The 14,917-nt window shown below is 36.1% G+C and overlaps 2 protein-coding genes and 1 non-coding gene across 3 annotated transcripts; 1 reads left to right on the top strand and 2 right to left on the bottom strand.

The window, feature by feature from the left end:
- Positions 1 to 119: 119 nt before the first annotated feature.
- LOC141622740 (uncharacterized) lies at positions 120 to 1,745 on the top strand. The gene has a single exon (XM_074438736.1). The coding sequence runs from the start codon at positions 548 to 550 to the stop codon at positions 1,583 to 1,585; it is 1,038 nt and encodes a 345-aa protein (XP_074294837.1). The 5' UTR covers positions 120 to 547; the 3' UTR covers positions 1,586 to 1,745.
- A 2,188-nt stretch (positions 1,746 to 3,933) lies between these two features.
- On the bottom strand, positions 3,934 to 8,366 carry LOC141622739 (PHD finger protein ALFIN-LIKE 4-like). The gene is made up of 5 exons (XM_074438735.1): positions 8,112 to 8,366; positions 7,903 to 7,935; positions 5,959 to 6,187; positions 4,926 to 5,058; positions 3,934 to 4,416 (listed from the first exon to the last, which is right to left on the bottom strand). Exons 1-5 carry the CDS (start codon positions 8,206 to 8,208, stop codon positions 4,165 to 4,167), a joined length of 744 nt encoding a protein of 247 aa, XP_074294836.1. The 5' UTR covers positions 8,209 to 8,366; the 3' UTR covers positions 3,934 to 4,164.
- A 5,637-nt stretch (positions 8,367 to 14,003) lies between these two features.
- On the bottom strand, positions 14,004 to 14,110 carry LOC141625860 (small nucleolar RNA R71). Its single transcript, XR_012535608.1, has one exon. It is a non-coding gene; the product is annotated as a small nucleolar RNA R71 (small nucleolar RNA).
- Between the last annotated feature and the right edge of the window lie 807 nt (positions 14,111 to 14,917).

The following is a 14,917-nucleotide window of genomic DNA, read 5'->3' as shown; positions in this document are numbered from 1 at the left end:
AGCTACATGAACCAAACCCACAAACGGATAAGGGCAACCGAACACAATCTCAGACCCACGTGACACTCACGTGCTAATACCAGACACACCCCCAAAAATAAAGGAACATCCGCAAAGCCCTAACACTTACCTACACGTGTCAGTTCCCAACTCCTCCCCCTTTTCCTAAACCCCCAATTCTCTTCACTCTTCCCACATTTCCCCCTAAATTATCATAAAGATTCAATCTTTATTATCTTTAACATGATAATCTTAACCTAATTTTGTTTATTATTAAAAAAATCATCTTTTTTATTTTAATTTTGATCAGAAATGCTTGATTTTTCTTTTGTTTATATATTTTGCTCTAAAATCTGGGTTCGTAAACGTAAAAAAATCCCATCTTCTTAAAATTTTCACTAATCCCATCATCAAATCTTTCCATTTTTGTATATAATCATGTTTTTACATCTAACTCATCACTTTTTAGATTTTTGTATATAATCTTGTGTTTTTAGTGTTGATTTTCTGGGTTTTTTTTTTTTGTAAATCCAAAATCCCCCAAAAAATGAATTTAAGAACAGCAGAAGAAGAATCCCGTGAAGAAATTCAACTTCCAGCTGAAATTAATTGGGAAATGCTTGACAAATCCAAATTCTTCATCCTAGGAGCAGCTCTTTTCTCCGGCGTATCGGCGGCGTTATACCCGGTGGTAGTTCTTAAAACAAGACAACAAGTTACAGTTGCAGCCCAGCTACAGAGATCAAGTATCGGAACCGCGTTCAATTTGGTACGAAACGAGGGGTTCAGGGCGCTGTACAGGGGGTTTGGGACGTCTTTGACCGGCACAATTCCCGCTAGAGCGTTTTACATGACTGCGTTAGAGGTTACTAAGTCGAATGTGGGGTCCGCCACCCTTGGGCTTGGTGTCCCAGAGCCGACGGCAGCGACACTTGCTAATGCCGCAGCTGGAGTGTCGGCTGCCGTAGCGGCTCAGCTGGTCTGGACCCCAGTTGATGTGGTGAGCCAGAGACTGATGGTTCAGGATCACCACATCAACAACAAAGTTAAGTATGTTAATGGTGTTGATGCTTTTAAAAAGATCGTAAAAGTCGACGGTTTAAGAGGGTTATATAGAGGGTTCGGGATATCGATACTAACTTATGCTCCGTCAAATGCGGTCTGGTGGGCGTCTTATTCTGTTGCGCAGCGTTTAATTTGGGGTGGAATAAGTTGCTATTATTGCAAAAAGGAGGATACCAACAATGGCGGGGGGTATAGGCCGAGTTCAAAAGCGGTAATGGCGGTCCAAGGAGTGAGCGCAGCGTTGGCAGGTGGTGTATCGGCTTTGATTACAATGCCATTGGATACTATTAAGACTCGAGTGCAAGTGTTGGACAATGAGGAGAATGGGAATGGGAATGGGCGTAGGGGTCCGACAGTGGGTCAGACTGTTAGGAATTTGGTACGAGAAGGCGGGTGGACGGCTTGTTATCGTGGGTTGGGACCGAGATGGGCGTCTATGTCGATGTCGGCCACGGCTATGATCACAACTTATGAGTTTCTTAAGCGGCTCTCTGCTAAGACACAAGAGGGTGTCACTTAGGTTTAAGGATGAAATGAAATGAAATGAAATCAAATGTAGTGATATAAATAAGTGTGTTGTTGTTTATTTTTCATTCTGATTTCTTCCTTTGGAATGAGATGCAATGTTATTAACTTTTGGCAGTAATATCATCGTTCTCAAAGATCACAAAATTCTCATTTGTGACGGGTACATTGTACATTGTGCATATCAGCATATGTATGCAGTTTCCGGGTTTGTTATCATCGCATTTCATCTAGAGATTGGCCCTTTGATAAGGTAGGAAGTTAGTTCCAACAATTTATCGTATAAGCCAACTACTACTCGGGTTATGTACTGATCTATGATTCTATGGGCTCTACAGTCTAGATTACTGATCAATTTCTCTGAGTTCTGTGGATAAAACACACAACTGTTTTATATTATATGGATCATGATTTTTTGGTCATTGAATCTGTTTTATTCATTTTTTTTTGGGTTTTTTTGTCAGAAACTACCTTTTATTTAGGGTCATTTGTGAACAACTACCTTTCATTTTATTTTTGGCTTTCAACTGCCTTTCATTTCATCATTTTGCGAAAGACTACCAAAAATCTACTTTCGGCGAAAGAAAAGTCAATTTTTCGGCGTTGACTTGCCCTTTTCTCCCTTTTTCACACATAAACCCATATTTCTCCCTTTGTTCACCCAACAAAATCCGAAAAAGTTCCTCTCCATGCCCAACACCTTATCAAAAGTTTGTTTAAAACAATACCAACGCATCAACCATCTCAATCTCCATCTCCGTCGTCACCTTTACTACCACTTTCACCTTTACCCTTACATTTCAACAACCTTATAAACTACACATGATTCATCAATCTACTGTTCATTTAAGTCATATTGAAGTACTTCTTTCTCTTTTCATGGTAAGATGGTGGGTATACGAAAACTAATGAGATAATACCACATAAGTGATCATAAGAGAGAATTCATGATTATTTTCGAATAGTTAACACTAGGAGTTAATCTTGCCAACATGGCCCAATCGATCATTATTGTTGAAGAATTATTTACCATGTTAAGATTAATATCAATGATGATTTTATTTCGGTGATTAGGACTTTGATTCGGGTAAGACATAGACAAATTGAGGTGATTAATGTTGGGTTGAATCAATCTTTATCATCTATTATTAGGGTTATGAATTAAAGAGTTAGATTCAACATGAAATGGTAACTCAACGCCGGAAAGTTGACTTTTTATCGCCGGAAGTGGAATTTTGGTAGTCTTTCGCAAAATGAAGAAATGAAAGGTAGTTGAAAGCCAAAAATAAAATGAAAGGTAGTTGTTCACAAATGACCCTAAATAAAAGGTAGTTTTTGACAAAAAACCCTTTTTTTTTTTATCTAAAACCGTTTTACATTAACGAGATTGAGTTACCTCGATTAGGATTGGATTATCTAAGTAGCATCAAGTAATGGAGAAAGACAGAGAAGTACCTACACAATAAAAGTAATGGATTATCTAAAGTTTAATTGTAATATATTGAATCCTTTTGGTCAATAACATAATGAAGGAATCTATCCATCTACCACCACGTTCTAGTCATTACACCTAAACTAATAGTAATATACTCCCTCCAATTTTCTATTATCTTCCCCTTTCTTTTGGGCACAAAAATTAAGAAAGGGGAAGAAAGAATGAATAAAGTATTGTAAGTTGTCAATAATAAAGAATGAATAATGAATAAAGAATAGATAGTAATGGGAGTTGTTGATTTTTTAGGAGAGAAATTAATAAAAAAATGAATAAAACTTACCAAAAAAGGAAACGGGGAAGATAATCAAACTTGTTTGAAAAAGGAAAGAGGAAAGATAATAGGAAATTGGAGGGAGTATCAATTTGTTTTCAGAAAATGCACGCGGTATCTTTAAGGTTTGACATTTTACCCGAAATATCCAATTTTTGTATCCGAACAACTTTAAGAGGCCATAACTCGTGTTTACGAGTCCAGAAACTGATAACTTTTTTTTTTCAAATCGATCATCTTTACAGGAACTACGATTTGAAAAAATTTGTCGTATTTGAATCCCGTGGCTACAGTTTTTGTATGTCAAAGTTTTTTTAACCGAACAAACTTTGAGTGACCATATTTCTTGGTCACGAATTCCTAACTCGACAATTTTTTTCAAGTCAGTTCTCATAAAACACAATGGTGTAGTGAAATTTATGAAGTTCAATATTGTCGCTTTAAAAACCGGTCATCAAACCATAAACGGTCCTGAAATAAGCGTATTATGAGACCGGCCCCGGTTTATAGCCGACTAACAGCATAGCGTTGCCAGATGGATATTGTCAGATAAATAGATTCGCAAATAAGCCGATGATACTAAAATGAGTAGTTAAGATAAAGTTTTTGTGTTCGAGTAAAGACATCATTAGGACGCTAATATTTAAACAAGTTTTTAAAGTCCTAAACGGAAGATTAAGCAATTACGTGATCAAGTAACCGAGATCCTAGATCCTACTAACAAGTTCCAAAAACATTCACAAGAGCTAATGAACAGAAGTCATAATCAATGAGATACCAAACCCGGAGCCAGGGAAATTGAGCAATGTCATGGCTGAGTCTTCTTACTGATATTGCAGGAAGGACATTTGTACTGCTTAATGTGCTCAGCACGTGCTGGTGTAATCTTGACACACTTACCATGGAACCAAGTTTCGCAGATATCACAACATATCCAGAACTCGTTAGATGAGTAGGTATCGCCACAGGCCCCACATAGAGTATCACCATTCTCCTCCTCGTCTTCCTCTTCTTCCTTTGGTTGAACAGCCTTTGCATGCTTGACCTGCATTCCAGGATGCTGCTTTCATCGCCCCCCCATGCACAAACAATGAGCAGGATTGATATGTTTTGAAGATAAGCCAATAAACCGTATAATGCACAGAATATAAGTAGGGAAAGAAATAAGGCGGTGAAACTATTGTATGGTTTGGTGTTCAAATCGGTTCTGACAACATAATCGAGTGCGTATAATGCTCTACCTAGTCTCAACTAGTTTAAAATAGAAGTATAAATTACTTTAGCAATCTAGTTAGCGACTTAACTCCCTACCAGGTCAAATGATTTGGATTGAGCTTCAACCAAACAAATCCCGAACGCAAACATGATAAAAACAGTATTGGTTTAGTATCAGTTGTACTAGACTACTAGTCATGACTCGGGTGTCAACCATAATATCGACCAGTATCACTCCCTACCATGGCAGATGAAATCACGATGAAAACACGCCACTGACAAGTGTGCAACAAGGAAAAAGCCAGCATACAGATAGTGAACAAGCCAAATAAAGCAACAAAGTCGAGTTTTTACCGAATTTGAATGTGATTTTGATTTAGTGCTGCTGTGCTGTGAGACTTTAGACCTCTCCACTTGTTTCTTAGCTTTGCCAGTCACAGCTTCATATACAGTCGGAAGATCATTTATCATATTGAACAGCCGCCTCCTACATCAAAAAAAATATGAGAAGTCAAAGAGACCACACTTTGGTTAGAGTAACACCTGCACACAAGTTATCATAAAAGCAAGTAATAATAAATGACCTAGGAATCCCCTAACTCCTGGTCATCAAGAATTTAAACGGAGAAATTTGGACAGCAAGCTACAGTAAACGTAACTCATAAAACACTTCATTTTGCCAATAGACTGCTGATGGACCCCTTCATGAATGCTAACCAATGTTACTCAAACAAAGCTAATGTCGAAACCAGCAATTTTGTGAAACATATTTATGTTTTGGCTAAAATGAAGTGTTGTGTCATAGACTCATAGTGTCAGACAAGTGATCCGTAGCTGAAGAAAAGGGTTAAAGAAACATTAGTGACTGAAACAAACAAAATGTGGTGATTAGCATAATCATCTCAAGATTGAATCAAAACATGTAAATGCCGGGAATGCAAGTTATAACTTCTAACCCTAGAAAGAATAAGTCCGCAAAATCACGCAAAGATTGAAACGCTAAATTTTCAGGCAAAAACAATGACGCCTTTGCTAAACTGATAAAAAAAGATATCTAAAATCTTGTATGGACCACATTACTATTTATGACTCCCCTCACAGTCTGACAATAGGCTAAAATTGTTAGCCTATTTAATTCTCAACAACATAAAGCAAGGGCACTAAAACCAATTCCGCTAGAATAATGACAAAAAACATACATGGTCACGATTGAACACTCAGAAAATAGCCAGATTACACCATCGGAAGAGTTCGTGAGGGAGTGGGAGGTCCTATTGAAAATAAAACGGAGAAGAGATAACTTGAAGGCCATATGGACCACTGATATCGGCTTGATGTTAATGACTACACAAGCACTCAGACATACAAACTATATATACGGATATACCTGTCAGCCTTATCAAAGCCAAATCTAGCCCCAAAATAAAATGCAACGGACAGCAACCAGGCATCACTGTGGGCAGCAACCAAAGCTATCCAATCCTTCTTGTTCATCCCATCCCTTGCAAAGTTTATTCCCAGTGAAGGCTCTGGGAGCTCAGGGGGCACCTCTTCAGCAGGTAGATTGACCTCCCATTGCTCACTTGGGAACCCATACAGGCATAGGTTTTCTTTCTCTGTTTAGCAAGAAACTTAAATTAATGACCTGAAGATTACAGGTGAAAATGAGGAATATAATAAAGAACAGCTAAAATAGAGATTAGACGAGGAAATACAATAGAAGAGAAACAATGATAAGAGGAAGTATATAAGTTATTGGCAATATTATCTTGAAAGTATTGTGCTATAAGTTGCCTATAACAAACATGGACAACATACATTCACAACCCCAAATTTAACTAATATACAAAGATACCGTATGACAAAACTAAGAACTACTCTCTTTCAGTTGATTTCCGGTAAAAAAAAATTTAAATCTATGTAGGTGATTTCAAAATGACAGTTAGAGGCACATATAAAACTAGACTACCAGATAACTAAAGATAATTCTAAAAGACCCATTTGCCGATTACCAACGCTATACTAACGAAAAAGGCTCAAAAATGCATTGCCTCCAATAGACATGCAACAGTAATGAAGGAGCGAAAACGAATAAAAGAAACACAACACAACACGACATGAGATGAGATGAGACTGTTGCGGTCAGATTCTGTGTTTATGCTATTTAGTTGTTCAAATCTGACGCAAGTCTATTGATTCTTGATATTGTCTAAGTAACCATTAAAGTACTAGCACATGTTTTACAAAACGAGTATCAGAATCCTATTTATATGAATCGACACGAGCACGAATCACCCAGAAAATTCATTCCAACAAAGAACCTTGCAATGTGACACAACAGTAGATGATTTAAGGAGTAATAAATACTAAAGACCAGCACCAGCCTCACCATTACAGAAATAACACTTGCCAATCTCTCAACAGCACAGACACCCACTATATAACAACTAACCATGTTCGACTCTCACGACACACAGAGCATTGAGACAGGATCCCAGTTCAAATTTCATTAACTAATCAAGAAAAAGCTAAGCAACTTGTGCACAGTTGATCAACATAATAAGTATACCAACTTCAATGATTCGCGTGAAATAAACACTGTTTAACAAAGTCATCTGAATGTAATACATGGAGTCACAGCACTCAACAAAATTCAAACAGGCTTTGAGAGACAAACAAATTAACAAAAGGGGTTAAGTTGAAAGAAGTCAGACAACGCAAATGGTCCACGTAGGACAGAAAGAAAGTCGCTCAGTCCCACGACGACTTCAAATCCCAATCACTTAGCCAGAGGGCGACTTGAGCCTTGTTGGAAAAAAATTCTTAACAAAAGACTTGTGGTCAAGTCGCTTACCAAGAGGACGACTACGCTATGGAGCTGAGCGACTATCTATCTGTCCTAGGTGGACCCATTTTCGATAATTTCTTTAAACTCAGCCTCCTTTTGTTAATTTGTTTGATTCTGAACATCATTTAATAAAAAAATTCACAGTTTTCCCTACAAAACTTGGAAAAACCATCACCATCCAACATCATATATCATGTCAATAAACATCATTACCAATAAATTAAGCAATTAATATAACTTTTAAGCAAATGAAAGCTTAATACAACTAACTATTTCGGATCATAGTCTTTTATTCGTTAAACACTACTTCTATTTCACTAAAATGACCGTCTCACACTATAAGACGGTCTTACGCGATAATTACTCATACTTAACATTACCACATTAATAGAAGTCTCATCAATGTTCAACCATATATAAGCAAACACACAAAAAATCAAATTCAAACAATAAATTTCACAACCAAGTGAGATTAACACTAACCTGGATCACACTGTGCATAAAATTCATCAACATCTGCAAAAAATAAAAATTCACCATGTCAGCGTTAAACCCTACGGTTAAAAGATTAAATCTTTCACAGTAATTTTACCCCAAAAAGTTCACACCACACTATAATCAAAAACCCAGAAAGCTGAACCAAAAAAAAAATGAAAATTTTGAAAAATGTCGGGAAAAGGAGGAGAAATAACCAGAAGTAAGGGCTTTAATTAAACCAACATGACGGCCTTTGAAATCCCTAAAAACTTGTTCAACAGTACCAGGATTACAATGTTCTACGTCTTCCATTTAATTTGATTTTTTGTGTGGTTTGCCAAGAAAATATTTAACTAATTTTTCAATGAATTTGAATTTGAAGAGTAATAAAAGTATGAAGCATACGAAGAAGGTTGATAGTTAAAGGTAGGATTGTAGCCCAGTAGGGACTCATTTACCCTAAATTAGATGGGTGTGTCGACTTTTTATCGAACTTATATAGAGGGGAGGGTATGGGGTACGGTTCGATTTAGGGGAATCCATTTTTGAAATAATGGTCAAAAATAAAATATTTGTCGTTTTGGGTCGGTTTTGAAAATATTTGTCAAAATGGTGTCCACGTAGGCTCGGGATTTCTGGACCTAAAACACGCCACTATCAATGGCGTGTTTATAATGAGTAGGGAAAGAAACTTCATTAAAAAATGGACTAAAACAAACACGCCATTGGGAATGGCGGGTTTCGGAGGGGAAACACGCCACCCCCTATGGCGTGTCTTATGTAAATCTTTTTTTTTTTTTTTTTTTTTTTTTTTTTTTTTTTTTTAAGTTCAGTCAGTTGAGGAAAAAAAATGTTGTAAAGACACGCCACTGCTAATGGCGTGTTTCCTTCACAAAACACGCCATTAGTAGTGGCGTGTTTCAGGTCTAGAAATCCCGAGCCTACGTGGACACCATTTTGACAAATATTTTCAAAACCGACCCAAAACGACAAATATTTTATTTTTGACCATTATTTCAAAAATGGACTCGATTTAGGGTGAATTATTTGGATTATCGGATAATTCATGCGGTACCCCTGAAGTTGGCCACTTTGCACAAAATACCCAAATTTTTTATCCGAAAAACTTAAAGAGGCCATAACTTGTGTTTATGGACTCAGAAAGTGAAGATTTTTTTTTTCAAATCGATCATCTTTCCGAGTACTACGATTTGAAAAAAAAGTTTGACGAGTTTGGAACTCGTGACCAGGAGATATGCTCACTCAAAGTTTGTTCGGTCGAAAAAACTTTAACGCATAATAACTCCTAGTAGCGGAATCCAAATGCGATAATTTTTTTTTTCAAATTGTAGTTCTCGGAAAGATGAGCGATTTGGAAAAAAAATTCGTCACTTTTAGAACTCGTAAACACGAGTTATGACCTCTTTAAGATTTCTGGATCAAAAATTTGGGTATTTCGTGCAAAGTGACAAACTTTAAGGGTACCGCGTGAATTATTCGTTGGATTATTTGCTTTTTTAATAAGGTTATTTCATGCCAATAATCCAAACTATGTCTCTTATTCTCATATTAATCCATGCTCTATTTTAACTCACAATAATCCGATTTATCCCCTCATTTTTCTTACACTACACCGAGTAACCGGCTACCTATTGATCAGGTCAAGGTTTATTTAAAAAAAAAAAAAATTAAAACCACCTGACATTCTTCTTCTTTCTATTATTTGTTGTTATTATAATAAACCCAAACCCAACCCTTTTCTTCTTCCTCTTTATTGCCACCATCAACGTTCACTTATTCCCCCTATATTCCCACCACCACCATCAATCCATCATCCACATAAACTTATTAAATCATCACCTTTGCCTAATCATCAATTTTTAATTCCTATAACTTCACATATTACCCAAAATTCAGAAGAAAAATAATGGACGGATCCAATTTCAATTCTTTTTACCTTCAACATTCAACAATATACCCATTTCAAAGATAGAGAACAAAGAAGCAGTATCCCGTTGTAATGACCGTAAAACCTTCATGAAATCTGTCGCCATCTCTCATAACGTCCTCGCCGCCGCACACGCACCTACTTCATATCTCTTAAAAACGTCGGCGCTGTTCACAGTAATTTCGCCGCCGTTGAAGTCCTCCACGGCTTCACCCCAACCATCCACCTTCCCTATATTCCTCCGCTCCTGCGGACCTCGTCACTCCTTCCGCCATCTCACCCCCGCCTATAATCCATCCCAATTAAGCCCATAAATTCAAACCAAATTCAATTTTTGGGGTTTGAGATTTTGATTTTTCTGGGTTTATTTGGTTACACATTTCCTACCCTTCATAAGGTCCCCTGCAAAGCTTTATAGCAAGGAAAAGTTACAGGTGACTGAAGACTACTAGGGGTATTGAAGATTATCTCATTTAAGTGTGAATCATAGGCATTGATTAAAAATTCCAGAAATGATTGGACCGGAGATGTTAATTTTGTGTTAGATTTGATGGGAATAATAAATTAAGGAAATAAAAAAAAAGGAGGAGGAGGAGGAGGAGGAGGAGGAGGAGGAGGAGGAGGAGAAGAAGAAGAAGAAGAAGAAGAAGAATAGTAAAGAGATGAATCCATATGGTCACCTGTTGAGAAACCTGTTGTATCAGGTCAATTATAGGATGAGTTCAGTACAAGTTAAATGATGTCAAAGTTAGGATTTTTCTCAGTTAAACACTAGGTTGGATTAATATGAGAAGACGAGCCTTAGGTTGGATTATTGCCATGAAATAACCCTTTTTAATAACCTGGATAATGGTCATGTTTGGTACTCAGCAGATTTATAATAGCAGAAGCAGATTAGTTAAGCAGATTATAAATGACAGATTGGATTGACAGGTTTGACTAGTATATTTCAATTAGCATATTTAATAATAGTGTTTGATAATTAACGGATTTAAGTTAATAGATTGTTGTATCTATATGTAAATGGTTGACAGATACAATTTTCCATATCTACTAATGTAAATATGCTGGATGGAACAACATGTTGGAAAACAGTAGATTGAAGCTCAATCTACTGTTTAAATATGCCATTTACCAAACACGTAAATTAGTAGATTGGTGAGTCAAACACGTTAAAAGGCTTGAATATGCTGAAAATTCACCAATCTACTGTTTACCAAACACTCCCCATAGAGAACTTTTGGCATATTCAAGACTTTTAGCAGGTTTGACTAAACAATCTATAGCAGATGCTTTAGTTGGTAAAGTCATGAGATGTTACTCATGATCTATGTTCGACCCCATTAGTATAAAACTAGTATAGATCCCGCGCAAATGCGCGGTTTTTTTAGATTATGTTAATGATTACAAATAATAAATTTTCTCAAATTATGTTAATGATTTTTTATTTTTTTTGTGATGAAGCTAATTATACCAGTTTAATATTTTGTTTTATACAAAATGTGTCAAGTCATTCTCTCATATATAATAATACATAACAAAAATTTAGAAATTTACAATTTATAAAATTATAGTGAATTTATCTTCTTTAATTAAAATATTATAATTTAGATTTTAAAAGAAAATATTATTATTTTATTAAAAGGTTATATTTTGATGAAATGATAATAATTTAAAGAAAGAAGTATTTTTGTTTTCTTATTTAGCTTGATACCTTTTTGGAGGAAAACTTTGGAGAATTTTATTCTCTTATTATATAGGAGGATTCATTCCAAATTTTTATACCTTCAAATTTTTATATTTCACCTAATTGTATTTTAATATGAGAAAAAAAACCGTAGTATGTCATGAATTTTTTTTAACATAAAGTTAATGATTTTATTTTATAACTTTGCTTAAATTATCTTAATGAGTTTTTTTCACGTAGCTAATAATATTATTTTATTGTTTTATATAGTTTAAGTATGCATTAAGTCATTTTCGAAGAAAAATTAACGATTTTGTATTTTATAATTTTATACTCCTTTTATTTATATCACTAGTAGAAAAACCCTTTACGGTGGCGGTTATAAATGACCTTTTGTGGCGGTTTTTAGAGATTTAGGGTGCGTCGTTTATCGCGGCGTCGTATAAACTTTACGGCGGTTATAGGTGGTTGTACAACCGCCGTTATAGCTCTCCTATAGTGGCGGTTCTTATACAAAACCGTCATTATAGACTTATATAATACGACGGTTGTTAGACAAGAACCGCCACTGTAACTCATCTATAGTGGCGGTTATTGTAAGAAAACCGCCACCATAGGTATTTCAATGAACACTTTAATTATCTATAGTGGCGGGTTTTAACTTAAGAACCGCCACCATTGATTATCTATAGTGGTGGTTTTACTTGAAAACCGTCACTATAGCTCGTGGCGTTTCTAACTTAGAACCGACGCCATAGATAGGTATTTTTTTTAAAAAAAATTGCTACCTAAATTTCTGTAGCAACCTCCCATAAATTTAACAATCCAATATTTAATTGAACAAACAATACATACACAAGAATGCAACCAACTACCCAAAAACTTCCATATCATCCGGCAGAACAATAAGTCCATGTTCAAAAATTTTACATCGAAGTGTATAAATAATGACATACACATCTTATTTAATAGACTAATCAACATTTACATATACATTTGGTAGACTACACCTCTTTTACATTCTTTATCTCGTCAATTGACACTCTTACTCTTAAATCTGCAATGATACAATAAACAAAACCCATAGTAAGAAAATCAATCTAAGCATTATTAAATCAACGTCTAGCGTTACTAAAAATCAAACAATGAAAAAAAGGGTACCTATATAAATAAATATATGGGATATTCTACATGGTACCCTTTAATTTTTTGACTTTCTACATGGTACCCCTACACTTTTTAAAACATACATGGTACCCCTAATTGTTGTCATTATCACTAAGTGTATCCCTAAATTTTATTTTCCGTCAATTAAACTTAGTTTTAGGCGTTAAGTGATTACTTAGACGTGTAACCAAGCTTGTCATTTATCACTCCCATGACATAAGGACTCTATTAGGCTCAATATCCATCTTTAGACGTGATAATTTGGCAGGAAATCAATAAATTTTTCGTCCTCTATGACCCCATGACACCCTAGTGCTTTTTATCAATTGTTTACAACCCTTTTAATTCATCTTGCTTATTTATTTCCATTGCTATTTTAGTTTAGTGACCTTCTACATCAACCCAAATTGTAACACCCCTAAGACACCACTAGTCTCAATAGAAATCTCATCTCAATTCCCGTCCCTTGGGATCCGACCTTTACTTGCCTCTTTACTAATTGTAGAGTTGTTTGTGAAGTTATAAATTGTGTTTTGATTCGGACGTGACCCAACGACCACATCTATTTAATTGTGAACACGAAACGGACCGATCAAAAATGGCGCCGTTGTCGGGGACGGTGTTTACTTGATTTAGATTTTCTTACATTGTTATTAGTTGTGTCTTTCTTTGCCTTGGAGAAGTAAAACTCCTGAAGGTTTGTTCTAATTGTTTTCAAGTTGTTTGATATTTTGCATGTGTAGAAGGTCACAAGGTGATTTGTTACCTTTTGACCGTGAAATTGAAAGAACCTTGACAAACAATAGGAGATTTGCTAGGAGGAATTTGAGAGGTATTAGTGAGGTTGTTCAACCAACTATTGAGTTCATCAACCCTTTTGCAAGAGAAGGTGAGGAGAACCCATTACAAAATACCCCACAAAATCAACCTACAATGCCTAAATTTTCATCACATTCCGTACGTACCAAGGAGAACCTACCCAATGGTACTCCCACACCACAACATCTAACCGGAAATTTTATTGCCAAATCCGCCTTTATCCAATTAGTCGAAAGAAGCCAATTTGGGGGGATGCCTAGTGAAGACCCTCATTCTCATATGGAAACCTTTTGTAACGATTGTGATGCAATTTCTCAAACCGGTGTAACTCAAGACCAAATACGATGGGTCTTATTTCCTTTTTCTCTAATTGGCACTGCGAAACAATGGTTGAAGGGCCTTGATAAGGCCACTCTCGGAATAGATTCTTGGAAGAAGTTGGCTCTAGCTTTCTACAAAAAATTCTACCCACCGGAAAAGACTAACATGCTAAGAGCTCAAATTACGGGTTTTAAGCAAAGGGATGAAGAATCTTTGTATGAAGCTTGGGAGCGGTTCAAGGGAATTTGTCGCTCATGTCCTCACCATGGACTTAGCGAATGGTTCTTGGTACAACAATTTTGGAACGGTTTATATGAAGATTCAAGGAACATTCTCAACATGGGATCAAATGGAATGTTCACCGAAGTTGATGACAATCAAACATGGAACAAAATTGAGGAAATGGTGGTCCATAACTCACAATATAGTAGACCTCGCAAGGCTACTAGAGGAGGAAAGCATGAAGTGGACTCCGTTACTCAATTGGGTGCTCAACTTAGTGCTCACATTGACACAATCAATTTGAAGTTTGAAAAAGCTATGGTTAGACTTGAAGAAGTCTCAAAATCACTAAAGCATCATGTTAATGCCATGACGGCATCTTCATCAATCCCAAGTGGGATATGTGAGAATTGTGGAACTTTGGGACATGATCAAAGTGAATGTAGGGGAACAAATGAACAAGTGAATGCTTTCCAAGCATACAAGAGTGGTACCCCTTATTCCAACTATTACAATGAGAACACCAAATTCCATCCAAATCTCTCATACAAAAGCCAAAATGTTCAAAATCCTCAAACAACATACACCCCACCTCCCATGAGAAACCAAAATCAAAGACCCTTTTACAATCAAAACCAAGGTTACCAAAATCAAAATCCATACAATCACCAAAATGACCAAGGTTTTGATGTCCAAAAAGCGGTCCTCCAAATGCAAAAGAATCAACAAGAATTTTTCACTCAAATGCAAAAAGATAGTCAAGCAAAGGAAACCACCATCAACAACATCCTAGCTCACACCAAGATGTTGGAAACCCAATTGACTCAACTAGCATCTTCAAGCTCACAAAGACAAAA

Source organism: Silene latifolia, chromosome X (genome assembly GCF_048544455.1).
Source record: "Silene latifolia isolate original U9 population chromosome X, ASM4854445v1, whole genome shotgun sequence".
In the NCBI taxonomy this organism is placed as follows: Eukaryota; Viridiplantae; Streptophyta; class Magnoliopsida; order Caryophyllales; family Caryophyllaceae; genus Silene; species Silene latifolia.
The sequence above is the reverse complement of the archived record's forward strand: the minus strand, read 5'-3'. Positions and strand labels throughout refer to the sequence as shown.

Bases quoted from the DNA above. Each gene is read 5' to 3' on its own strand.
- LOC141622740 (XM_074438736.1), top strand. From the start codon at position 548: ATGAATTTAAGAACAGCAGAAGAAGAATCCCGTGAAGAAATTCAACTT.
- LOC141622739 (XM_074438735.1), bottom strand. From the start codon at position 8,208: ATGGAAGACGTAGAACATTGTAATCCTGGTACTGTTGAACAAGTTTTT. The intron at 5,059-5,958 runs GTATATCCGTAT...TTTTTGATGTAG, and splicing joins GGCTTTGATAAGGCTGACAG to GAGGCGGCTGTTCAATATGA. The intron at 4,417-4,925 runs GTAAAAACTCGA...CGATGAAAGCAG, and splicing joins CAAAATCACATTCAAATTCG to CATCCTGGAATGCAGGTCAA.